Source organism: Clarias gariepinus, chromosome 3 (assembly GCF_024256425.1).
Source record: "Clarias gariepinus isolate MV-2021 ecotype Netherlands chromosome 3, CGAR_prim_01v2, whole genome shotgun sequence".
Lineage (NCBI taxonomy): Eukaryota > Metazoa > Chordata > Actinopteri > Siluriformes > Clariidae > Clarias > Clarias gariepinus.
Window position 1 is genome coordinate 39,657,452 of NC_071102.1, and position 27,229 is coordinate 39,684,680.

Sequence of the window (27,229 nt, forward strand, 5' to 3'; positions counted from 1 at the left end):
CGACTTGACATTTTTAGATAAAAGATCTTGTGTGGTGTTGTTAGTGTCACTAAAGCATCCATCAAAAAGCATAATTCTTCCATCACTGGCGTTCACAATTGTTCAGTCATCTTAGGGTGAATTGTTGAGTCTGCGTTTGATATTTGTTCTGTCCGATTACAAAGGGTGAAGGAGAAAAAAAAGCTACGGAGCTCTGTCTGAAATCCAAGCTCATATATATATATATATATATATATATATATATATATATATATATATATATATATATATCAGAGCAGATTTCCCTCTGGTTTCTCCACTGAGAGCTCAGGACATAAGTATAGGGAGGAAATACCCCTCCCCGCTGAGCGCCCCGCTGACTCCTGCCAATATGGACTGTAGGACAATTACCAGGTTCCAAACAACAGCTCCGGTGAGACAGCCAGCTGACGACCAAAAGGGTGACATTTCTAGCTCATGTCCCCTTCTTGTGTACAACGTTAGGGATCGATGCATCAAAAAAGTTCGGATTTGAACAACACAGGCGAAATGTCAGTAACAATTAGCCCAGTGGCTTGTTGGCAGGGGAAGAAATGACCTGCTGTTCAATGGCCTTTGCTTGGAGTCTGGACTCAGCAATATTAATTCTGTCACAGAAGAAGAGGCTGTAAAAGAGGCAGGCCATAAGCGACCATGGAATAAGTGTCTGTGGCTTTTCATTTTCACGAAGGAGCAAGAGGAAATATTAACAGTTCTACTGTAAAATGAATGCTTTTACCCTTGTGCATTTTAGACCTAATTTAAAGTCTTAAAATCTTTGAGATAAAAGTAGTGATGCATTCAGGTGACGTCGGGAATCAAATTACCGCTGAACGATAGCGTGACAGGCAAATTCGGAGTAACAAACGGGCATGCTACTGCGATTAAAGCCTGGAGGTAGAATCTCAACCAAGGCTGAAAAAAGTAACACAAAGAGCATCTATCTTGATAACATGGTTGCTGTGATGAAGTCTGAGTGATGAGGCTCAGGAAAGCAGGTGTTAATGAAATAACGCTGAGACAGGAAGCTCTGTTCGGTATACCTTGATCCTGAAAGAGAGAGAGAAAAAAAAAAAAAGCTACACTCACTCCTGAACCTTGAGGAAAGAATGATGTTACTGAAATGCTCTAATTTTAAAGCTCAAGTGTGCAACATGTGCAGTTACCAATACACAGCCGCATATACAGTGGTGTGAAAAACTATTTGCCCCCTTCCTGATTTCTTATTCTTTTGCATGTTTGTCACACTTAAATGTTTCTGATCTTCAAACACATTTAACTATTAGTCAGGGATAACATAATTGGACACAAAATGCAGTTTTTAAATGAAGGTTTTTATTATTTAGGGAGAAAAAAAACTCCAAATCTACATGGCCCTGTGTGAAAAAGTGATTGTTAAAAAATAACTTAACTGTGGTTTATCAGACCTGAGTTCAATTTCTGTAGTCACCCCCAGGCCTGATTACTGCCACACCTGTTTCAATCAGGAAATCACTTAAAAAGGAGCTACCTGACACAGAGAAGTAGACCAAAAGCACCTCAAAATCTAGACATCATGCCAAGATCCAGAGAAATTCAGGAACAAATGAAAACAAAAGTAATTGAGATCTATCAGTCTGGTAAAGGTTATAAAGCCATTTCTAAAGCTTTGGGACTCCAGCGAACCACAGTGAGAGCCATTATCCACAAATGGCAAAAACATGGAACAGTGGTGAACCTTCCCAGGAGTGGCCGGCCGACCAAAATTGCCCCAAGAGCGCAGAGACAACTCATCCGAGAGGCCACAAAAGACCCCAGGACAACATCTAAAGAACTGCAGGCCTCACTTGCCTTAATTAAGGTCAGTGTTCACGACTCCACCATAAGAAAGAGACTGGGCAAAAACGGCCTGCATGGCAGATTTCCAAGGCGCAAACCACTTTTAAGCAAAAAGAACATTAAGACTCGTCTCAATTTTGCTAAAAAACATCTCAATGATTGCCAAGACTTTTGGGAAAATACCGAAATAGACAAAAGTTGAACTTTTTGGAAGGTGCGTGTCCCGTTACATCTGGCGTAAAAGTAACACAGCATTTCAGAAAAAGAACATCATACCAACAGTAAAATATGGTGGTGGTAGTGTGATGGTCTGGGGTTGTTTTGCTGCTTTAGGACCTGGAAGGCTTGCTGTGATAGATGGAACCATGAATTCTACTGTCTACCAAAAAATCCTGAAGGAGAATGTCCGGCCGTCTGTTAGTCAACTCAAGCTGAAGTGATCTTGGGTGCTGCAGCAGGACAATGACCCAAAACACACCAGCAAATCCACCTCTGAATGGCTGAAGAAAAACAAAATGAAGACTTTGGAGTAGCCTAGTCAAAGTCCTGACCTGAATCCTTTTGAGATGTTGTGGCATGACCTTAAAAGGCGGTTCATGCTAGAAAACCCTCAAATAAAGCTGAATTACAACAATTCTGCAAAGATGAGTGGGCCAAAATTCCTCCAGAGCGCTGTAAAAGACTCGTTGCAAGTTATCGCAAACGCTTGATTGCAGTTATTGCTGCTAAGGGTGGCCCAACCAGTTATTAGGTTCAGGGGGCAATTACTTTTTCACACATGGCCATGTAGGTTTTTTTTTTTTTTCTCCCTAAATAATAAAAACCATCATTTAAGTTTACTTGTGTTATCTTTGACTAATAGTTAAATGTGTTTGATGATCAGAAACATTTTGTGTGACAAACATGCAAAAGAATAAGAAATCAGGAAGGGGGCAAATAGTTTTTCACACCACTGTATTACACAACTACATACACCCATATTCGTAACTACGGCCAATTCCAAGCAATACCGGTGTACACCTGTCAGCATCATTTTTTTGGGAGGAAACTCACACGGACCCGAGGAAGACAAGCAAAAGTCCAAACAATTATCCAACACCTCAGAGTAAACAAAAGCACTCAGCAGATACACGCCTTTGTAATAACACAGATCCAGTTTTGCCATGTGCTTTGCCTGATATGAGCTAATCAGTATTATTGGTATGCATTAGGAGACATTATCTTTGTTTGCTGTCTTGTTTATTTTCTGATAAAAAAGAGCTCGAGATCCCTGCAGTGTAAGCATTTCACATTTTTGCATTAGTTGTCAGCTCTCAGCTACAAAAGGCATTAAATAGAATTTAGACAACAGTCAGTCATTCGCTGGAACTTGAGTGCATATCAGGCTATTCTGACCGGGCCAGGTAGAAAAACTGTGACAAGACTATATCACTCAGTAAGTATACGTATTTAAAGGTCCCATATTTTAATTTCCTAACCAACTCTTCCGAACGCATCATTTCAGTGTCTGTGTAAATGATGCACTGATGAGCCACGCCCGTCCAGAGAACAGCAGAGCTAAGCAAAAGCCAGGGGAGATTTTTTTTTCTTATACTTTATGAGGTCACAAAAGTAGGAAAATCGTATTCCTCTTTTAAAGCCACAACCAATACAAAAAAGAAAAAAGCACATGTTTGTTTTTTGTTTGTTTTGTATACAAACTCTGAAGAGCAATGTCTACAAATTACTAAAAAAGTGAATTTTGCTTAATAGGTGCCCTTTAAATGAGGAAATATAGCATCATCCTGGTGTGCCGTTATGAAACGGAGCAAGCTCTTTACAAACCATATAAAGGCAGTACAATTTCTTTGAACTGTGCTGAAACCATATACCTCTAAATAAAGCAACACCTTTTCAGTGGACAGCTTCAGAGTTTATGTCATGTCATTACCTCCATTACCAGCTGTGGTACTGGTAACCTTTGTGCATACCCTTGAGGGTGGTGCCAGGAGCATTTGGAGTCATTGCACACAAGGCTTTCCAGGCGTTCCAGGATGAAAAGGTTAATGAACCTCCATTAATTGTATTAGTATTATCTTGATGGCAATTGTTATCCCATTTGATCTCATCTTTGATTACATTACACTAATAGCAGAGTCACGGTTAGGTTCTGCTGATTAGAGAATCCGACTGTAAGGGGCCTGGCTAATTGGGGAAAAAATGACGGTCTCCTCCTCCCCCGAAACCCCCCCCCCCCCTCTCTCTCTCTCTTTTACTTGAAATATTTGGGCTTTGCATACTGCGTTCAGATATCAGTCAGCTATAAATACCTGACGTTTGAAACAACAGTGGTTGTTGAACCAAAGAGGAGCCTGGAATAAATTACACAATCTATCAAAACAAATGTGCCGACTAAATCCAGCCAAAATCATTCACAGTGTCAGGATTTCACTGTCATCATATATAGTATATAAATATAATATGAACATTCAGTGCGTTTTTCCCCCCATCAGATGCAACCTAGTGAGAAATGACTTAGGCAGAAACGCTGATGTGAAATCTCGAGTGCTTGCTCAACAAGTCACCTGAGGTGGCATAAATTTGACATCAAGGTGAAGAATCCTCTGGCGATCGTGGCGATTAAAAAAAACGACGTGCTCAAGTGTAGGATGTCTGCTCTCAGATTCCAACCCAGAGGCTTCACCGTAAGACCTCCCAGTGTGAACATCTTGTTAGGACGATGTTGCTTGTGCAAGCTTAAGCCTCATCTGATGCACAGGGGGATGTGACCTGTCGACTTTAAAGCTCCTCTAACGCAAATACAATCCAGTGGAAGAAAAGCAGCAGATTAGATCATGAGGATTAAAGGGTCTTCAGGCTGATTTGCCTTGATGTCTTGATGATTGAGTGAGAGAGAGAGCGAGATAGAAAGAGTGAGAGTTTACTTTATCTTTGACTGCAGAATTAAATGTCTGTAGTCTTTTACTTAATATATATGTAATTAATTATTATCAATCGTTTTACACTATTCTGTTTTTATCTTACCTTCAGGTTCCAGGTTCGATTCCTACCGCATGAAGTTTGTACGTTCTCCCCGTGCTTGGTACTCCGTTTCCTCCCACAGTCCAAAGACATGCAGATTAGGCTAATTGGCATTCCCAAATTGCCTGTCGTGTGTGAATGAGTGTGTGCATGTGTGTGTGCCCTGCGATGGATTGGCACCCTGTCCAGGGTGTACCACCTCGTATAGGCTTGGGATAGGCTTCTGGCCCCCTGCATCCCTAAATACAGGATAAAGTGGTACTAGATGATGAGTGAGTGATTTTATTTTCTCTTTTTTAATTTGTGTCTTATAAAGCTCTATTTTTTCTATCTTTTTTTTATCTATCTACTACTAATATTTTCTTGTGACTTATTTCTAAGCTTTGGCAATACGAATGTAAATATTTTATAAATACATTCTATAAAGATGATAGATAGATAGATGGATGTTTTTTTATTGTTTACCTACTGTTATACTTTCATATCTAATATGTTTATCTAACTTGGATTGATATTATTTGTAATGTAATCAATGTTTTATAATTGCTTTAGAAACAGTGTAATTTTGGGTTAACATTCATTCTAATAAAGCCCTACTGAACTGAACAGAGAGATAGAGAGTGTGTGTGTGTGTGTGTGTGTGTGTGTTTTTTGTTGGATCGGATGTGAGACACGTGTACATCGACAAACGCACACGGAATACGAGAGCACGACGTGACGTCAGGTGCCGTCTTTAAGCTCGTGTCAGGCGGTGGACGCGTGCCGGAGCCGCTGCAGAGAACTTTGGAGGAGACGCCAGGAGGACCACCGGAGGACATGTTTTGGGAAACTTCGAGGCAGAATGGTTGTTTATTGCAGTGTTGGACGGCCGGTCTCCAGCGCGGATCGTCGTGTGGATTATTATTATTACGCGTAGCGGAACGACGTGTGTGGTCCTCGTGCGCGGGGAGTATCGCGCGTATCTTAGCGCACATCATCACTACTACTACTACTACCACCACTACCACCGCAGCTCGTGTTCACAAAGCCGGGAGCAGAACTGGGTTCTCTGGTTTCTCCTAGACGCAAGTAAGACTCGGACAGTCGCGCGCCCTTTGGAAAGCTCGGACTGCGTGCAGCATGAGGTTGGAGTTGAGGCGTCAGCTCGGCGTTCGCTCCGCCGGGGAGACGTGGTGCGGGAGAATCCAGGAGCGACTCGAAGGCTGAGAGCATGCTGCGCGGTACCCCATGGAGAAATGGCCTGTAGGGTTGTGTCCAGCCGCGCCGCGCCGTCCTCCAGCTCCAGGTTCAGCAGCAGCAGGTTCATGTTCATCTTCACGCTCTCGCTGTCCTTCACGTACGTCTGCTACAGCGTGCTGTTCTGCTCCGCTCCGGTCATGCCGAGCAGCCGGTTCGAGGAGCGCCGGTGCGCGCGCGGAGAGAGCGCCGGCGCCAAGAGTGCGTGCGCGGAGCCGAACTCGAGCCGGAGCGAGCTCGGAGCCACGGCGTCCCCGCGGCGCGCGGCGCTCAACCGGAGCGAGCAGGCGGGCGCGCGGGGCCCGCGCGCGCGCGGCGAAAAATCCAAGCCGGGCAACGCGTCCAGTCTCGGCGCGAGCGCGCAGCGGTTCGGCAACAAAAAGCTCCCCAACGCGCTGATCGTCGGCGTGAAGAAGGGCGGCACGCGCGCCGTGCTCGAGTTCATCCGCATCCACCCGGACGTGCGCGCGCTCGGCACCGAGCCGCACTTCTTCGACCGGAACTACGACAAAGGCATGGACTGGTACAGGTAAGGGTTCGGGTGCACAGGAACAACATGCACAACTGTCACCAACTGCCCCTGGGAATAAACACATGCACTCTGTCTGTTTTTGTTTGTTTGTTTGTTTGCGCACGTGTAAAACTTTATATAACATCTAATTACAGGGTACGAGCTCTGTCTCAAATTACTGTAAGTCATCCACTCACACAAAAAAAAAAACATAAAAATGCTGAATTTATGAAAAAAAATGCACATTTATTTATTTATAATAATTATTCATTTATTTGTATGTTTTTTTGTTTGTGCTCTGTCTCAAATTAAGTCATGCATGAAAACAATTAATTTGCTGAATTTTTGAAAACTTAAGCACATTTGTTCATTTTTTCATTAATTAATTAATGTGTTTGTTTACACATGTGTAAAACCTTACATGAATTTATAAAAAAAATTAAGCACATTAATTGATTCTTTTATTTATTCATTTATTTGTTTGTTTGTTTGTTTGTTTGTTTACACATGTGTAAAACTGCATGTAGCATCTAATTACATGGGAAAGTGCACTGTCTCGAATTAGGTCATGCATGAAAACAATAAATTTGCTGAATTTATAAAAAAAAATTACCTCATTCATTTTTTTGTTTGTTTGTTTATGCACATGTAAAACTTCATGTCGACTACAATTATTCTAATTACAGTGAAAATTGCTCTGTTTCAAGTTAAGTCGTGCACAAAAACAATCAATTTGCGAAATTTATCAAAAATTAAGCACATTAGTTTATTTGTTTTTAACTTTAGTCAAGTCAAGCTTCTGTAATTTTTGCCTTTTGTCATTGTCATTTAAACCATAGAAAAAAAACTGAATTCCTTTCTTATAGCTATGACGAAACCTAATTAGCTAACTAGCTAAAACAACAAAGCAACACCATAAATTGAGGGTGCTTGTGGAAACAAGAGCAACAACATGACACATTGCAATGCACACTTTGTTTAGCCTTTTTAATTGGAAGTACTAAGCCTAAGAACATGCATATTTATTCACACAATCTAAAATGGCTTTTAAACTCTACCTTTCCTTGTGGCACATGTGGAACCCTGTTGTACACCTTTTGTATATCAATATACAATAATCCTAGAAAAGTGGATTCATGTACTGCAGCTGTAAAGTGAAAGATAATTATAGCCTAATTGTGAAGCTATATTATATATCTATATTTCTAGGTAAAAGATATATAATAAAGAAACAGTAAAGAATGAAGGAAGGTAGCGTTCGGCACTTTCATCTCTGTGCCATGGGTTCGATTTACGGTCAGCCAACTGATCCCAGTGCCTATTCCAAGGCAGGAAAATTTTCAAGGGATATGTCAGCCTGGGCATTCGGCGTAAAACCTGTGCCAATTTAAATTGTTGGTCTTGGTGCCCTGCTGTGATAAACTTAAAAAAAAAAAAGGGAACAGCCAGAAAAATCACATAGGTACAGTATGCACATATATTTGTTCATCTTGTTTGTAGAAGCATTTATAAATTCATGAAATGCAAGCTACATAAGCTGCAACCGCAGCGGCGACGAGAGTCATATTAGATCATACCAGGAGAGGAAGATAATGTGTTAGCCACCGAGTCAAGAGGAAATCAAGCCAAAGGATTGCAGTGTTACTGTAGATGTTAATTTATTCATTATTTTGCCCCAGCAGTTAAGTTACTGTATATTAAACCCCACCCAGCAGTGGAAGCAGTTGAACACCATTCTGTGACTCTGTGATTGGCAGCCATTGAAATGCACCTCCGGGAGCCATCGGGCTGGTAGCTGAGCCTGCCATGGCTGTGTGTTATATGAGGCTAAGGAGTGTGATACTGTGCGAGAGTGTATCAGACCTCCCACTAGCAGCGCTGCCCACGGCTCAGGGCTCAATAATTACACATACATCACAGCCCTGCTGAGACCGGCACGGAGAGACAGCGAGAGAGCATTAAAATCCATATAAGTCTTCAGAATACACTAAAGGAGTCTGTTCACTGGCTAATGGACGTGCAGTCGAGAACACACTCGGCGGTACTACAGGGGCTGCTTTTTCAACCCTGAGACGTGTGTGTTTGTAATGCGCACTAATCAGAGTAGTTGTATTTCTTCTTTCTGAAGTTGCATGTAACTTGGCATACTGTGTGATTAAAATATAATGGAAAATGCTGGGATGGCTGAAAAATCAAGCAGGAAATTTAGTGGTTTAAAAAAAAAACATCAATATGTCAAATGTAAAAGATATATAAGACTATAAATAAATATGATATCGATATTGTGTTACAGTTATGCATGCTGAGAGGATATGTGCGTATCATCAATACTTCTATTACTACATGCCATTTCCCATGTTTTTTATATGACCTGTTTCTATATATACATACATAAAAATATATACAGATTTTTCTTAATCAATACAATGTTTTTTAGGACCGCCACATTCTTACACTGTTTCTTTCTTAGGAATGAACACACACACACACACACACACACACACACAAAGCTATCAATAGTATTTGTGGACTGCTTAATTAAAATGCCACACAGGCCAAGACACTGAAACTGTTCCTCTAATTGTCCCTGAAAGCAATTTTCTTTTAGCTTGTGACATCTTGCGATAGGCCATAAGTAATGAAAAGATGATTGGTCGATTAAGTCAAAAGTTCCTTTAAAAGTTTGCTAACAAACTGTTTCCATCTTGTTATCTGCTTTATTTCGGGCTTGTTAATGACACCTGTAAAATGCAGTGCACGATGTCGGTAGCCGTGTTCATGGCACTCACCTGGTGCTACCTTCTGAAATAATGAGATCCCTTAAGCCTAAGAATGACATGACATCTACAGTATTTGGATAACTGTTGGGTTATTAACAAGATAAGTCCTGCAGTGTTTTTTCCCCCTAAAACAGGAAAACAACCTTATTGTATTAATTGTATTTTTGGACATTTATTGAGTACCTTTCTAGCATTTTCAATGACCACGATATTCCACATCCTACAGTAGGTTCTCCACCGGTTCAGAAACAAATGAGGCAAATAAATAATGCCATACACCACGGAAAACTTAAAAGGGCATCATCGAATTCCTTTGAGTATATTTCCAGAAAAAGTGCTCGAAACCATAAGAAAAGCCTGTTAACATTGGCTGCAGGCTCAGAATTTCCTCGTGGTTTTGCGTTAATTGGCTCAGAGGAGGAGGAGGAGAAGGAGGACGAGGAGGCCAGGGAGAGACGCTGCAGTCAGGGAGGGTGACAAGGACAGAAAGTTAGGCAAAGCTCATTTAGCAGGGAAAAAAAATCGACATTGATATATCTTGTTGTATATTATGAAAAAAAAGGCACTTAATATAATATCCTACGATTACATATTTTGCAGCCCTAATAGCCACGATTTTCCAACAGTACAAAAAAACAAACCCATCTCTACTGTATGAAACGCGCTGAATAAATTTGTTTGGCGCAGTGCTTTTACTACAAACGCTGCCATATTATCGTCTAAGATTGTTAGCGCGGCGAATAAATACGTAATGAAACTGTTAGTTCTGCATCTCATGAATGTGCTCGGTGACACTCAGAGCTCCGGCATTAAATAAAGCACAGGCATTAATGCATGGCTCGCGCGCTTTCAGGTGGCCCTGCCAGGCATTTGCATTTCTACCTCCAATGAGTGAAGCCAGTCTGCCTCTCATTATGCCATGCTAATGTTCCCATTATTTTCTGCAGCTTTGCATCAAGTCTTAAGCTGAGAGCATGGAAGGGAGGGGAGCAAAAAAAAAAAAAAAAGCTTCTAAGGAAGCAAGTAAACTGTAAAAAATGTGAGTTTGGCTAAACTGATGAGTCCTCAGTAAAAGTGCAAGATTTGTATAGTTTACTGCTGATTTATACTGATTTAATTAAATTAAAATCTTACTGGGTAATGTGTAGGGCTGTGGAGCGGAGATGTACAAGACTCATCCTACTGTAAGAGCTGGAGCAGATGTAAACAATACAATATAATCATTTTATGGAGAAATTAAATAGTCAGAAAGTATTGTCTTTTTGTTCTTCAGTAGGAAAAGGATGTTATTTTAGTACTGTATGGAACTTGGACCATGAAAAAAATATATATATATTGACTGGCTTGTTTTTTCAGTTTGACTTGTTATCCATAATGCAACATGAGGGAGAGTGATTGTGTTTGTTCTCGCACAATAGACGCTGCGAATGCAATATTACTGAGCTAACGCTACCATGGCTACTGAAATGGTGTTTAATGTTGCTCATTTCCTTTCTGTTGAGCACAGATGGCTCCGTCTACAGTCGCTTTCTGTCTCTCTGTGCACACACACACGTACACACACAGATGTGTCTTGATAGAAATTATTAAAAACCTATAAATATGTTGGACCAACAAGAACCGACCTATAGAAGAAAAGTTTGTCACTGTCAGGATTGTTTTATAGTTATCGTTCTGTTATGCAGTAAATCATAAGATTCTTGAGACTTTTTTCAAATTCCATTTTACTTCGTAGTCTGTTCCCAGATCATTTTGCTTCTTTCTGTAAATTAAAGTTGCACACTCTGATATTTTGTTTGATCACTTTTACTTTGATTACAGGGCACAACATGGTAGCCAAACAATGTGCGAAAACAATTCCTTATGCTTAAAGAACCACTCTTTCACAGTTTGGAATCCTGAAAGTATAAACGTGTTCATTTTATTTCCACATAACGTTGCTGAGTCTAGACCTGAGCGACTGATCAACCCCAGGTCATAACACTGTCTCCAGAGGCTTGTACAGTGGACACTACAGTATGCATGATGGGTGCATCGCTTCATGCGCTTCCCTTCTTACCCTGACACGCCCATCACTCTGGAATCTGGACTCATCAAGTCACATGACCATTTTCCCATTGCTCCAAAGTCCAATCTTTATGCTTCCTATCAACATGAAGGCTTTTTTGTCTCATTAGTCTCACACACATGCAGTTTTCTTATCAACACACAGCTGTTTAGTCCCAGTTCCGATCACATGATACAGCGGTACCTCTGCGTTCGACCTTTCCACCTTTAAAGAAAATTGTTTCGGCATACAAAGCATTTTCGGCATATGAGTGACCGAGGCAGCCGTGCGTACATTAGTTGTGTGTACGTATTGGAGATGATCAACATTTGTTTTTGTGCTTGTGCAAGATTTAATGAAGATAGCAGCATGGGTCCCAAGGACGTTATCAAGGACGGTAGAAGGAATAAAAGGGAGCTGCTTTCAGTTAGATTTTTAAAGAGAGGAATCATAAATTAAGGTTAAGTGATGCTTAATATCTATTTATTTCATGTTTTACTTCATTTGCATTATATTTTTTAGATGCAAAAATATAATTTTAGTGTTGGAAATCAAACAGGTTATCTGCATGTCCTATGGGAAAAGACACTTAATCTTATTTGGGAACTGATTGAATTCTTACACTAAGGTACCGCTGTACTGTGGAAATACTCTTACTCTCACAACATGGAGTTGATGGTTCAGCACCATTCTTTCAAGTTTTAACAATGTATCGGACAGTTCTAAACTTTGAAATCATTTGAAATCTCCTTAGTTGTTTTCTTTGTTGGATGCAGGCCAAAAAGGCCCCTTTAAAGCGGCAACATTTTTCGGCTAGCCAATGTAGTTTAATATGTTGTAGAATATATATATATATATGTATATATATATATATATATATATATATATATATATATATATATATACTGTATATATATATATATATATATATATATATATATTATTATTATTATTATTATTATTATTATTATTTATTTATTTATTTTTTTTTTGTCTAGTGCTTTTTTATTTCTAACTGACAGACCATGGATGTGTTTTCTCCAGCTCCACCACGCCCTTCAGCATCTCTGTCTTACTTTTTAATTACACAGAATCTGAAGACATGAAATATTGAATACCAGCACATCATTAAGATCTATTGAAATGTCTAAGCATGTATACTGTGTGCAATACAGCTCTTGCACCATGTGTGTGTGTGTGTGTGTGCGTGTGTGTGTGTGTGTGTGCGTGAGTGCAGGTGGCATCATTAGAGTATGACAGCAGAACCAAAACATAGACATGTGAGCAGCCCAAAAAACACTGCTGTCGTTAGCTATTAGACTGAAAATGATGAGCGCTGTTAGGCCAAGTGTCGGATGGAGAAAGGGATGAAGCAATTAAATAAGGAGGAATTAGTACTGAAAAGTGGAGGCATATCTCTACTGGCACTTCAGTTTTAAACGAAATGGCCATCTCAGACAGAAGTGGGGCTTTTTTATGTCTCAAGCTGCACTGGCTTTTACAGATAAATTGTAAGAATAAAAGTGGTTCCAACGGGGGGAGAACATCCTAATCGTGTTCAAGTACATAGACGCTATTTCACATAGTGCTTACGTATACTGTATGTGTATGTGTGTGTGTATAATGAGCATTTGAACTTATTGATGTGACTAGTGAGCATATAAATTTATACTGTGTGTGTGTGTGTGTGTGTGTGTGTGTGTGTGTGTTCATATGTGTATATATATAGTAAACCCCACACGTCTACTATTACTTAAAGAGGTGCGCTAAAGTCATCATCAAAAATAGGCTGTGGTCTAAGAATAACATAAGGCTAAATCTCTGTTACATAAGATTTAGTACAGCAAAGGAAACAGTAAAAGGTTTTTATTTATTTATTTCCTTCTTTCTTACTTCTTTACTTACACCCCTGCTCTCTGGCAGAATGTCCTGGAACATCCATGCTACATCCACCTGAATTTTCTATGATAAATTTAAATTTTGTCTACACACTGGAGACCCATGAGCAATATACAAAAATGATGGAAAAGTTGTATAGGAAATACTATATAATAATATCGCATGATATAAAAATACTACATCTTCAGCCAAAGTGAAAATATGAACTAATCCCAGTAAACATATTCAGTTTAGCTTTTCTAATTAATATCTACTGGTGCAGGTGTTTGTTTACAGCTTATTGTAAAGTAGATTATTAAAACCGACACATAACTGTTCATGAAATCTTTTTTTTTACTGAACATGTTGATTTCACTTATGGTGCAGGTTAAACTTCAGGCAGATATCTCCTGTAAGGACTGCAAGAGTTTCATTACACTCTGTCCAGACAGTTTTGTGTGATGCTGTAACACAATTGTGACAGACAGACAGACAGACAGACATAAAAAGACAGACAGATAGACGGATACATTTTTCTGAGACTGGTTTCTGGTCCTCCAATGTATGAAACGTGAAGATATCACAATGTACAGATAAAACCTTTCTTTTATTCAGATACAGTGGATGAGGGTGTGTGTGCTGAAGTGTGAGAGGTTTTGAAGTGCATCGATTGGTCAGAACAGGCAACACTGCAGGACTGAAGAAGAGAAAAAAAATCCCAAACTACAGTACAACAGAGTAACAGGGACCAACCCAATGCCCGGAGGACACTTACTGTACCAGCCTCACTCACTAGCGTGTCGTTTAGCTGGTTTAGCTGTGATCGTTCGCGGCCCTGCACCATGTGGGTCTGCGGCTCATGTGGGTTCTGCTTTAGGAGAGAACGACACTAGATGAGTAAAAAGAGTGTGTGGAAGAGGATCACTACGAAGTCGACAGTCTTTCATGATCGTGTTCACTTTCAAAATGCTTTTTCTTTATCAGTTTTTTTTTTTTTTTTTTGTAAAAAAAATCTTCTCATTGACCTGAATGGGTATTAAATGTTTAGTGGCTGGTAGAAGTGGTAGAAGCCAGCCGTGCATCAAGACTCTTCCCTCCATGTGATGAAACCAGCACCTACCTCTTCAACAAACTCTTGGTTTGTTTGTTTTTATACTGTAGTATGGTTAGATGGTTACATCTGCGGAATGCTGTAAATGTAAATACAATGTAAATGAGAACTTTTAACTATTATTATTATTATTATTATTATTATTATTATTATTATTTTATTAAAGCAAAAAATCTCCTATGTTAATTATTTGTCTAGAACAGGTTTCTGGATCACCTTCACTCTAGTTTGCACCTAGACTTTCTTAAATAACATAATTTATTGGCATGTAAGTGTCATTTCATTTTTAACCTTTGCAAACAGAACAAATAATAAATGAACCCTTTATAGGACACTCCTTAAGATAATTGGAAATGTAAAATTTCTTTTTTACTTTTGTGATTTTTTAAAAAGATTTTTCGGTTGTAGTCATTTTTCAGTTACATTTTGAAGTTACCATATATGGTTCCCCGCCTGTCTAGGGTAATCATTTGAAATATTTTGTTCAAAAAAGGGAGATAAACTATACAATAAAACAACTAATAAAGTTAACGGCACATTTATTTAAAATAAAAAATATGCAAAAGGACAAAAATACCTATTTTTATGAATTTTGTGGAATATTCTGACTGTATTAGTTCCTACAAACTATAGTGACCTATGATCTACTAATACCCGCCCCCCCCCACCCCCTTTTACAGACTCCAAATTATGTTTAGATGATTCCAGGAGAAAGAGGACAAAGACTTTCAATATAACAGAAACATCACTATAGCAGCTATAACATCACCCACTCAGTTTAAATGATAAAAAAGCACAATACAGCCAAATCAATATTGTTCCCTTAAACATCTCATGTTCTTATGCAAGCCTTGTATGTTCCAGCTTGATATTCCCAGGGACCACCATCAGTGGTGAGGTCTCTTTGACTCCAGTTGCACTCCTGCTGCTCTCAGCTTTGCGGAGCAGCTCCATATGCCAGGTGCTTTTGCCTTGATTACGAGCGTCTAAGCGTCTTCGTAGAGAACCGGTTGCGGGCTGCCGACCCTGACCCAGAAGCTGAAATTGACTCCTGAGTCTCTTCCTCTGTGGTGACCTCCGTGTTCAAACACAACACAAAAAGCCCTAAATCAGCTGAATAATTCAGAAGGAAACTATGCAACATCCATACGGTACATCGTTTGCAAAAGTGTTAACCCCCGTGCATCAGATTTGTCCGGATTACACTTGTTCCAGTCAGCACTTCTATTGCGAAATATTTTGCTCTGAAAGTAAAATATTAGTTGGAATTCATTATCGGTCAGCAGACCTCAAGTAGTTTAAAATGTCTGACAAATAGTGCTTGTATAAGTATTAAAACATGAGTATTCAGAGTAGTACTTGGCACATCCATCTTTTGCTGTTGACTGTAAATCTGTTTGGGCTACTTTCCTACCAGCTTTAAGATTGATTTTTGCCCTGTACACTTGCTCCAGGTTCTTCAGTTTGGTTGTCTGAAGTCTGGAATGAAATTTAAAAAACATTCCACAACAGCCAGTTCAGTCTGAATATTCTGACTGGACGAGAGACAGCACTGGGACATGTAACTATATATTTTTTAAGGGAAAAAGAATAAATAGTTACTTACAGTTTCATTTATTAAGGGAAAAATCTACTCAAACTTACCAGGCCCTATGTGAAAAAGTAATTGCCCCCAAACCTAATAACTGGTTGTGCCACCCTTGACAGCACCACCTCAAATCCAGTGTTTGCGATAACTAGCAATGAGTCTTTCACATCGCTGTGGAGGAATTCTGGCTTACTCACCTATGCAAAACTGTACTGTAGGGTTTTCAATCATAAAAAGGCCTGTTTATGGATCTCGATCAGATCAGACTTCAAAATCTCCGCCAGTCGCGGTTAGTTAGTTCCACCAATCGCAGAAAGAAATGTGTGGGCGGGGGAAAATAAATGACTAAATAAATTAACAAATCATAGTTGACAAACAAATGTTTGTGGAACTGTTGTATTATCAATATAAATAGCAATATAACACTTGAATATCAGCAGAGCTGTAATATTATAGTCTATATACTTCTAATATGGCTTTAATAAAATAATAAAAAATAGTCCCAATTATTAATTTTTGTGTCCGACTGAAGCAGGTTGTCATATAATATCTGCCTATAATAAGTGACCACATGCTTCCAAAAATATGTGGACATCCCACCCTAAAACTCCCATATGTGCTTATTCCAAAACCATGTGTGTAAACACCTGTTGAAATAAGCTCCACTCTTCTGGGCGTTCCACAAGACGTTGGAGCATGGCTGAGGGTATTTGTGGTTATCTAAGTATTAAGTTCATTCTCTCTTCCTCTCATTGATCCCTAGCTGGTGGGTGCACAGCTTGAAGAAGAAAAAGATATAGATGTAAATTTAACCATTATAAACATTAGGTCGAATAGTGTATCTTGTGCATGTCTCTAACCCCAATTGAAATGCGCTTTGATGTTCATCTTTAGAGCTTACCTTCAGATTCACATTCAGACCAATAGTACTTCAATTAAGGGGGTCTTTAATCCATAAAAGGTGAGCTTTTTAATGATTCACTGCTATAGGCCAATTGTGCCCTCATTAGAACCGTATCTTTTATATGCAACGCAAAGCTTCAACAGCACAGGGATTGAATATTTATGAAAACAGCGTGTTTTCTTTACTTTTTTTTTTGTTCCTAACATAAAACATTAGTAATAATAATATTAGTGTCATTTGTAATGCAGATAAATCTGATGACTTTTAAGGGAGTTCAATACTTTAGTGTGGCACTGTATACAGTATGTATGTGTATGGGATGCTGCTAATACTCAATTATTAACACTTAATATGTTTTTTTTTTTTCAACAAGTTGGTGCACACCATAAAAAGGTTTTGATAAATTCTAACCCTAATCAATAATCACTTTACCACCAAAAAGAGATTTCATTGACTTTAATTTAATTTTAATGAACTTTTTCTTTTAGTATCTCCTATTGTCAGATTTCAAAAAAAAAAAATTGATTTTAGACTATCACTCACTTCAAGCTTAAAATATGCAGAAACTTCTAGTTGCAAGCAATTAGTTTTTGAAAGAAGCTAACTGATCTGCCAGGAGAATTGTACAGTAGTAATAAAATAAATAAAAGCCTGAATTGTGTACTAGCATCTAGGATCAGACAGAAAAATCATTGACTTGATGTATAATAAACTCAATTAGAAATAATTGATACATTTCTGATTCTTCATGACATTTTCACTTTCGATATCTTGTAAACATCAGGATTAGTTACTTATAAACTCCACATAGGGTACTCTATACCAGGGGTCGGCAATTAAGTTTGGCCTTGGGCCAGATTTTTTCCAAGCCATTACATGGCGGGCCACAACCAAAACATTGGCTAATTTATTGAATTAATAGGGGAGGATGAATGGTAGGCGCTCGTAATTACGCTAATTACGATCCGGCTAGGTTGGTTCTTCGAGCACACCTGTTGTTGATGATTAGTATAGCTGGATTGAGTTGTCTACTCACTGATCACAAGCCCTGCTATTGGTTGACGAAATGGAAAAAGAGCGGCTCCATTTTTTTTGTAACACGTGTTATGCGCAGAAATGCCCCCTGCCATGGATTGCCCCCCCCCACATAATCGCTATTAAATATTATATTAGAACACAAATTTAGAGGTTAATGCTTTACAAATTACATGAGACAATGAAATAAAATAAGCAATATGAAAATAAATATGTTGTATATGAAAAAATATAAATATTAATATTTTTGAAATACATGCATACTTTTATATTGTTTGTTATAAAATTAGTTTCGTTTATATAATTTATCATTATCAAATATTTATTTTTATTATATATAATTATTTATTTGCATATTCATGACAAACCCCTGAAAAATAAATGTGCAAGATGCAAGGATATATGCAAGATCCTTTTCTTTTCCCACGTGAGTCAGTCCGCGTCAGTCGTGCTCTTTAACCAATCAGATGTGACCTCACCATTTCAACCAATCATAACCCACCAGGAGCGCAGGCTAAATCCTGTTTACATGAAATAAACCTGCTTCCGAGCAGGTTCAAGCTTACGGATATGCTGCTATGACAGCAAATGCGAGCATCGAAGAACAAAACAATCCAAGATCAGGACAAATCCACAACAATCAAATCCAGCTAACTGAGTTAGAGACAGATGAAGAACGGACCCCTGGGTGCTCGCAAAGCACAACAAGACGTCATTTGTTTTTGCATGTTGAGCGTTTGCTCTGCACCTCGCTAATGCGCTTATTCACCCTCGTATCCAGATATAACAAATAAGAATTTAGATAGATTGCAATATTTCTGTTCTGAAAAATGAGGTTTCCAAACAAAGAGCTTTTTTGAGACTGTCAGTCCGATTTTTAAAAAAAATATCATTTATTTATTTTCATTATCTAGTTTAAACAATCTCATGGGCCAGATGTTTTTGCTTGCGGGCCACATGTGGCCCGGGGGCCGCTAACTGCCGACCTATGCTCTATACTGTCAACAGCATTTGACCTTGCATCGACCTTGACAGTGTTTGGATTGGTTTCAACATTGAAATTGAAATTTTAAAACAGCTGTTTTTGAGATATCATGCTAATGAGAATCCTGGATGGGTGGATGGATGGACAAGCCAAATACATAAAGCCTTTACCAACAACTGAATGCTGGAGGCATAGAAATCAAGAAAAAGGTGTCACAACCATTTTGTATATATACATATTTACTATATTAATGGTCAAACAATTGTTCGGTGAGACCAAATATCCTTTACTTATAGCATGTCCAAATTCATAACAATCATCAAGCTAAGGATTAGGGAAACAAATTCCAGATACCATCACCTTCACTTGTCTAGATTTATGTGAATTTCCCAAAAAAGTCTAGATGACCTCAGTTCTCTAAAGAACCATTACCTTGATATGCTGTAAGTCTGAGTCATGACGTCTTATTGTACAAGCACCTATTTCTTTGAAAAATGACTATATGAGTCCAGGCTACACTGTATTCCATCCATCATCCTGTAGACATCAGCTATCCGGGAGCTTCCCCTCTCTGGGGCCGTAGCTGAAGAAAGTGATACCAAAAATATCGCGAACCTCACCAAAGAGCAAAAAAAGACATTTCCACTCCAGCACAAATGAGTGTGCGGGTTGACAAGTTGAGGACCTGTACATTTTTATAGTCTGTAGGAGTCTCTGAAACCCATGGATCCCTCTCTCTCCCTCTTGCTCACTCTCTCTCTCTTCTAAGATAAAGTCTTCTTTAAATGTTTCACGGTGCAGAATAAAGAACAGTCAGATCTCTCAGTTTGTCAGTGCAGGCTGTTTTGGAGGAGGCAGCAATAAAATTGTAATCTAATTGAAAGAGAAATGGAACCATTTTTCTTTCGTGCATATATTTCATTTAAAATATAATCCATACATATTTTGTTTAAAATGTAGCAGCAAAACCCTTTTATTATTCTTTTATTATAACACCCGTATATTATGTGACGTGAGTCATTCACTAGGAGCTTGGACAATGATGATATACAGTATTAATATCGTCTTTCTTAATCGATAAGACACAGAAGTTGATGCTCTCAAAACAATTAAAGTCAGCCATTAAAGCACTTTGAATGATGCAGAATGCAATACTGCTTTCTTCAAAAAAATGTAAACTATCCATCATTCGCACTTCTCTTCTCACTTCACTATTCACTTTTCTTTCTTTTTTTTTGGAAAAGTAAGAAGTGCCATATTTCAGTTCTTTAAATAACTGCATGTTTTATTTCAGTGCATTGTGAAAGACTTGCTTGTACATAATAATGCAAACAGGAATAAGAACCAGTCACTACTTTGAGCTAAGTTTAGCTTTGAGTTCAGTGTAGATTTCCTCCTCACAGCTCTATTTTAATGCAGAGTAGAAGTTAGTGTTTCCATACCTCTAAGGGCTCTGGTTTGTCCCAAAACATTCCAGTAGATGAACTCCATTTATATATCAACGGACCTCTGTAGTCCAACTAGGGACCATTTAGGCCAACTGTGATCGTCGTATTTATTCCCATTTTATTTTAATTCAATTCAATTCAATTTTATTTGTATAGCGTTTTAATTGTCATTGTCGCAAAGAAGCTTTACACAATCAAAAGAAAATTATGGAACCCCCTGATGAGCGAGCCAAAGGCAACGGTGGCAAGGAAAAACTCCCTGAAATGGCAATAGGAAGAAACATTAAGAGGAACCAGACTCAACAGGGAACCCATCCTCATTTGGGTGATAACAGATAGCAGGGATTGATCTGAAGTCATACTGTGTGTTAGGAGACTGGAAGTTTGGTATAACTGTGGATTTATTTCGGTTAGTGGTGGCTCACTGGTTGGTCAGTGGTGGATCAGTGTGTTTAGGCTCTGAGCTACTGATCAGAAGGTCGGCGGTTTGAGCCCAAGCTCAGCCAGGTTGCTGTTGTTGGGCCCTTGAGCAAGGGCCTTAACCCCTCTCTGCTCCAGGGTGCTGTATCATGGCTGACCCTGCGCTCTGACCCCAGCTGTGCTGGGATATGTGGAAAAGGAATTTTATTGTGCAGTACTGTATGTGTGACAAACAAAAGCTTAACTTAAACTTAAATTAATATGGAGTCCAGTTCGTTATTGGAGGCTCAGGTAGACTGTAGGAAATTCTACTCCTGAACTTTTGAGTCCTCAGAGAACAGCTGTCAGCTTCAGCCAAGGCCAGGAACGTCTTCGTGGGAAAGTGATACCGTCCCCAGTCACCACACACATTCCAAACAGACCACATGGGGCATCCAAGCGATGAGATCTCCAGCCAGAAGTGAGGAACCAGGATGAGTCAGACAGGTCCAGAGGGCAGAGGGGGTCTGGATCGCTGGCAGCTCAGTAGTGACATGTGTTGTGACAGACAAAGAGACAGGGAGAGGGAAAGACAAAGGAAGAGAGCAGAAAAGAAGGAGAGATAACATCCAAACTCCAAGCACACAGACCCTAAGGAATCAAACCTGGGAGTAGGTGATCTGGATACACTAAAATACACTAAAATGTTTATAGTCCTCTGCAGTGAATGGAATGGTGTCTCATCCTGGGTGGATTCATGGATATGCTTGGGATCCACAGCGAATTTGACCAGGGTAGATGTTACTGAAGTTGAACAAGAGACCATCTCACCTAAGGGAAATGGAGATGCATGCCTATCGTGCATTGTTGTGTGTTTCCATAAAAATCTCCAGAAGCTTCTTTGTGGTCTGTTGAAGTCTCTTTTTTGCTTTCTTACACATATGGTCATACTGTACATGTACAGTGAGGACATACTGTATGACCACCACACACATATTTAATTATTTAAAGTGTTTCACAAGATTGTCTAGAATGTCCTTGGCTGGAACTAAGAAGCGTAATCCTGTTCAAGCATGACAATGCCCATGTGCACAAAGCCGGCTACATAATGACTACAGATGAGAATCACCAGGGATCACCTGATACAATATTATCTCGATACTTAGATATTGCAATTCTGTATGTATCATAATTAAATAAATGTCTCTATTTTATATGATTTTTTTTTTCAGTTTTAGTTAAAATGCTAAACTAACTTCACAAATAATTGGCTACTACAACACAGGATGCTATGCTGCTTACCAATGTGTGACTTGTTTCCCATATTAGATCTTCTGTTTACAACTTTTTCTCCAGACTGTTTCCAAATTGTTTGTTCAGGCTCCAGTACATTCAACTGTTACTATTTTTAAATATACATACATCCTGAACAAAAATCCTGAGAGGTTTAAGATTGTGCACTTTTTGTGCTTTGATATCAAAGCGGTTTATAGATGGTATGTAAATCAGTTGTGAATGGGAGAAATAGGAGAGCATTCAGTTGAGTTTATTGTGCCTGAAGTATTGCACTGGTGTTGTTGTTATTTGTCTGTGGACACAAAAGTTTGTGTCACCTCTCCCTGTTACCCATATGTGTGACACCATGGAGCCATGGACTGCTGAGGTTGGGGTGAAAGCACTTAAGTGTCTTCTACACGAACTTGACCTCAACCCCACTCAACACCAATTGGAAGAATGGGACCACCCACTGCCCCTCAGACCTCCTCACCCATGGGAGTGGTACTGGAGCTTTCTCAACATCTCAACATCAGTGCCTGACATCACTAACGCTCTTGTATTGGAATTAACACAAATCCCCACAGGCATGCTCCAAAACCTTCCCAGAAAAGTGGTGCTGTTAAAACAGCAAATGGAGAAATAAATCTAACCGTGTGATGGCGGCATGGTGGCTTTGAGGTTAGCACTGTCGCCTTGCACCTTTAGAGTCCGGGTTTAATTTCTGCCTTGGGGTCTCCCATGCTTGGTGGGTTTCCTCCTGTTTCCTCCCACAGGAGGTTAATTGGAAGTCTTAATTTGCCCATAGTTTGTGAATTAGTGTGTATGTATGTGTGTGTGACCTGTGATGGATTGGCACCCTGTTTAGGATGTACTCCACCTCGTGCCCTAAGGCTCCTGGCAAAGGCTCAAGCCCCCCACAACCCTGAATACAATATACAGTGGGGCAAAAAAGTATTTAGTCAGCCACCAATTGTGCAAGTTCTTCCACTTAAAAAAGATGAAAGAGGCCTTTAATTTTCATCATAGGTATACCTCAACCATGAGAGACAAAATAAGAAAGAAAAAAAAAATCCAGAAAATCCAGGATTTTTTTTTATTTATTTGCAAATTATGGTGGAAAATAGGTAGTTGCAAGCAAACAAGCAAACAAGCAAATGTCTGACTTTTACAGACCTGTAACTTCTCCTCTGTCCTCCACTCGTTACCTGTACTAATGGCATCTGTTATCAGTATAAAACCTGTCCACAACCTTAAACAGTCACACTCCAAAACTCCACTATGGCCAAGACCAAAGAGCTGTCAAAGGACACCAGAAACAAAACTGTAGACCTGCACCAGGCTGGGAAGACTGAATCTGCAATAGGTAAGCAGCTTGGTGTGAAGAAATCAACTGTGGGAGCAATTATTAGAAAATGACGTACAAGACCACTCATAATCTCCCTCGATCTGGGGCTCCACGCAAGATCTCACCCCGTGCGGTCAAAATGATCACAAGAACTGTAAGCAAAAATCCCAGAACCACACACTGGACCTAGTGAATGACCTGCAGAGAGCTGGGACCAAAGTAACAAAGGCTACCAAGTTTGCTAGAGAGCGTGATGGTTGCATGTCCACAAACTTTTGGGCCTTTAGGTGTATCAAGAGAGTAAGAGTTTTAGGTGGGTTTTGTGTACTGTATTTCAATCCTTTGCAGCCTGCAGTTCATACCCTTTGCAGTTGAAAATGCACTTTTCAGATGGTTCAGATAGTTGCATTTACCGTTTTGAGAGCTTCAAAGAAGCGAATGTCTAAGAGAGAATCGACTGATGGTTCATTCATTTTAAAAGTGTCCTTCCTGTTATAGTGACATCTCTATTTATGTTCATACTAAAGCTCACCTAGGAGCTGTGTGAATGACTCCGAATTGACTACCGCTGGCTTTTTTTAGCGGCTCAGTGGCTGGTGATTAATGGTCAGACATCCTCCCAGAAGAAAATGTGAGTGAATGAAATATTAATGAGCTAATGTATTCCAGAGGAGCCAGAATTAAGCCATTCCTCTTTATCAGTCCAGAGGAGTGTGGTCTGCAATTAGTAATTAGTTTGTTCACTGGCTGCAGGATTATTCCAGACCTTGTTTATTGGAGCATTTCACAGCTCACCCCCGACATACACACCCACCCACCCCCCAACATCTTTGTGATTTGTCAGGACCGGGCTCATTTCAGGTAGACTCGAGCACAATCATTCTGCCATATCCTTTGTATTTTTAACAAGCTGCTGCTCTGTGACACAGGCAGGAATAGGAATAGGAGTAAAAGGCTTTGCATGTATGGGGGCTACATTTATTATTACACAAGTAGGTTTAAAATATAACGCCCGTTGTATGCTTGTGTTGTAATCTGTATGCAGTGCTATTGGGACTTAGTGATCAAGTGTAGCTATATGAAGAACAGCCTGAAGGCAGCTTGTACGTAGATGGTAAATTAAGAATGCTGCTCGTGTTAGTATAATCGCCTGAAGTCTATGATAGTGTTGGACTTTGTGTTGTCTGCTTAATCGGTCATATATGTTCCACCACAGGAAATCGGGGACATTGTGTGTTTAAGTCTGAGTGTGGCTCTGATAGGCGGCACAGTGGCATAGTGGTTAGCATTATCGCCTTGCATCTTCAGGGTCTGGATTCAATTCCCGACGGGTCCGGGTTTGCATGTTCTCCCTGTGCTTGGTGGGTTTCCCCCCCACAGTCCGAAGACATGCAGGTTAGACTAATTAGCGTCCTCAAATTGCCCGTAGTTTGAAAATGAGAATAAATACAATGGTCTTTAGTTGGACTACAGAGGTTCCTACTGAAAATGCATGGCTGGATGGTGGCTCTCATACAGTGAATGACCATGATGCTTTTCAATTTAAATAACAATCTGATCAGTGGAATCTTGAACATGACTTTCTAAATATCTCCTTTTAATAAAACACATTTATTAGGGCAGTAAGGCTGTGATTGATTATGGAGAACAACCTGTCATCATTATCTTATTGAGGATTCATTCTGCAAGTAACGCAGTACTTCAATGCTATAGAATAGAATACATTGTCTAAATATGCCAAGATTAACCTCGCCCTGTTCGTGTGAAAGAATACGACCGAAACAAATGCAAGACAGTGACCATCCATAAATTGATTTAGAACGCCTTCACAGAAAAGTATATTAAAGAGGAAAGAGCAAACACTCTCCTAACATGGCTTTAAAGATTTTACAAAGAAATCCATATGCCGGGTTACAGCTAATACTACACCAGACATCAGAGGAAACTTTAAAAGGTTGTGCTATTTCAATCCTGCAGCTTTTACCAATTAATGTTTGATCCTAATTCCTAAAGCTGTGCAGTCTACAAGTACTGAGACTAGACCTGAATACTTACTTCTGCACACATTACAAAGACCTTCCAAGATTTAGTACAGCCATTTTTCCCTTGCTTTGTCCTGTCTTTGGCTAACCCAGTAGTGGCTTATGTCTACATTAATGGTTAACAGCAACCTACAGTATCATCCAAAGCTAAAGAAAGCTTGCATCTTTTCTCACATGATGAGTGTATTTTTAACATATATGTACAGTAGCATTCCTTGTTTCATAGATTGCTAAGGAACTTCATGGCACCTGTTGGCTTTGGGTCAATCTCCTCTTATTAGCATTGCTAGCCTTTTCTAGCTATCTCTCCCAGACACCATGCTGTATATCCTACCCCAACAAAAGTTCCTAAATGTACCACTTCATACACTTCAATACAAACACTCCATCCATTTGTCTGGGGACCCTGGAGGGACCCTGGAGACCATTGGTGGCAATTGGGAGCCAATGGTTACCACTGTATTTGTTCCCTTTTTTACGACCGTGGTAGAACCTCCATTCAACATTCAAACACTACTGGCAGTTTGTGAATGCCAAGTAGTCTAATCCACATGTCTTGGACTGTGGAAGGAAACCGGAGTACCCGGAAAAAAAACCAACAATCACGGGAGAACATGCAAACTCCTTGCACACAGACCTTGGGGCGGGAATCAAACCTGGACCCTGTGACAGTCCTAGGCACTAAGCTAGCATGTCACCAATACAATCCCTTCGTAACTATACTTCATGCACATTTTTATCCAATCCACCTATGTTTTACATGTTAAAAGTGCTATTTACAGTGGCCATTTATTCTCCGGAGAAATGCCTTGCACTCAATACATAGTTTGCTAAATAAACAAAATACAGAACAGAAAAAACTGAGCTGAAGATTTGGCCATGTGCACAAGAGATCTATTTTGGATCAATAAAAAAAAAAAAAAAAACAAGCACTAAAGCATAAAATTACCAAAGGTTATACTTTATATTTCATGTCTGAAATACTTTTATGTGTCTCGGGCAATAGGACACTGTCTTAGGCTCCACATTCCCAAACTGTTTGTAAGCCTCCGCTGAATTGTCCTGTAATTAATTACCTGGCCAGCATGGTAGCGTAATAGTTAACACAGTGGCCTTACGCCTATGAGTTGAGGGTTCGATTCCAGCCTTGAGTATACATGTTCTCCCTGTGCTACCTGGATTTTGTGCTTGGTGGATTTCTGGTTTCTCCCACAGTCCAAAGACATTTAGATTAGGCTATTGGGCATTCCCAAAATGCCCGTAGTGTGTGTGTGTACTGCAATGGATTGGATGTACACAGCCTTGTGGCTTCAGCCCACCTGCAATATAGATGATGAAGAATGAAGGAATTACGTGATAGTTCTTATTTACTCGGGTATGCATTGGCTGCAAAATGTTATAAACCTACTACATGCTATGAATTTCCATGAAGTTTCAAAACTGCCTTGATTTCTTACCTTTTATCAGACACCTGTCTTTGGTTACCTGTAACTACAGAAGCTACTGTATGAAACGGCAGTAAACACCATCATTCATACTCACATTAAAAGTGTAGTATCTATTAGATACTTAGGTTTTTAGTCTTGCCTTGCACCTCCAGGGTTTGGGTTCAATTCCAGCCTCGAGTCTGTGTAAATGGAGTTTGCATGTTCTCCCCACCAAGCTTGGTGGGTTTCCTCCCGCAGTCCAAAGGCTGGCAGATTAGACTAATTGCCGTTTCCAAATTGCCCGTAGTGTGTTAAGGTTGACCAGAGGTCCTACTACAGTAAAAATGGAAATAAATAC

At 39.6% G+C, this 27,229-nt stretch overlaps 1 protein-coding gene across 1 annotated transcript in view; it reads left to right on the top strand.

The window, feature by feature from the left end:
- Positions 1–5,686: 5,686 nt before the first annotated feature.
- Positions 5,687–27,229, top strand: part of hs3st2 (heparan sulfate (glucosamine) 3-O-sulfotransferase 2) — a 43,372-nt gene continuing 21,829 nt past the window's right edge. Inside the window, exon 1 of the mRNA XM_053492764.1 lies at positions 5,687–6,622. Coding sequence (XP_053348739.1) covers positions 6,093–6,622 — 530 coding nt within the window. The 5' untranslated portion in view covers positions 5,687–6,092. The remainder of the gene's footprint in view (positions 6,623–27,229) is intronic.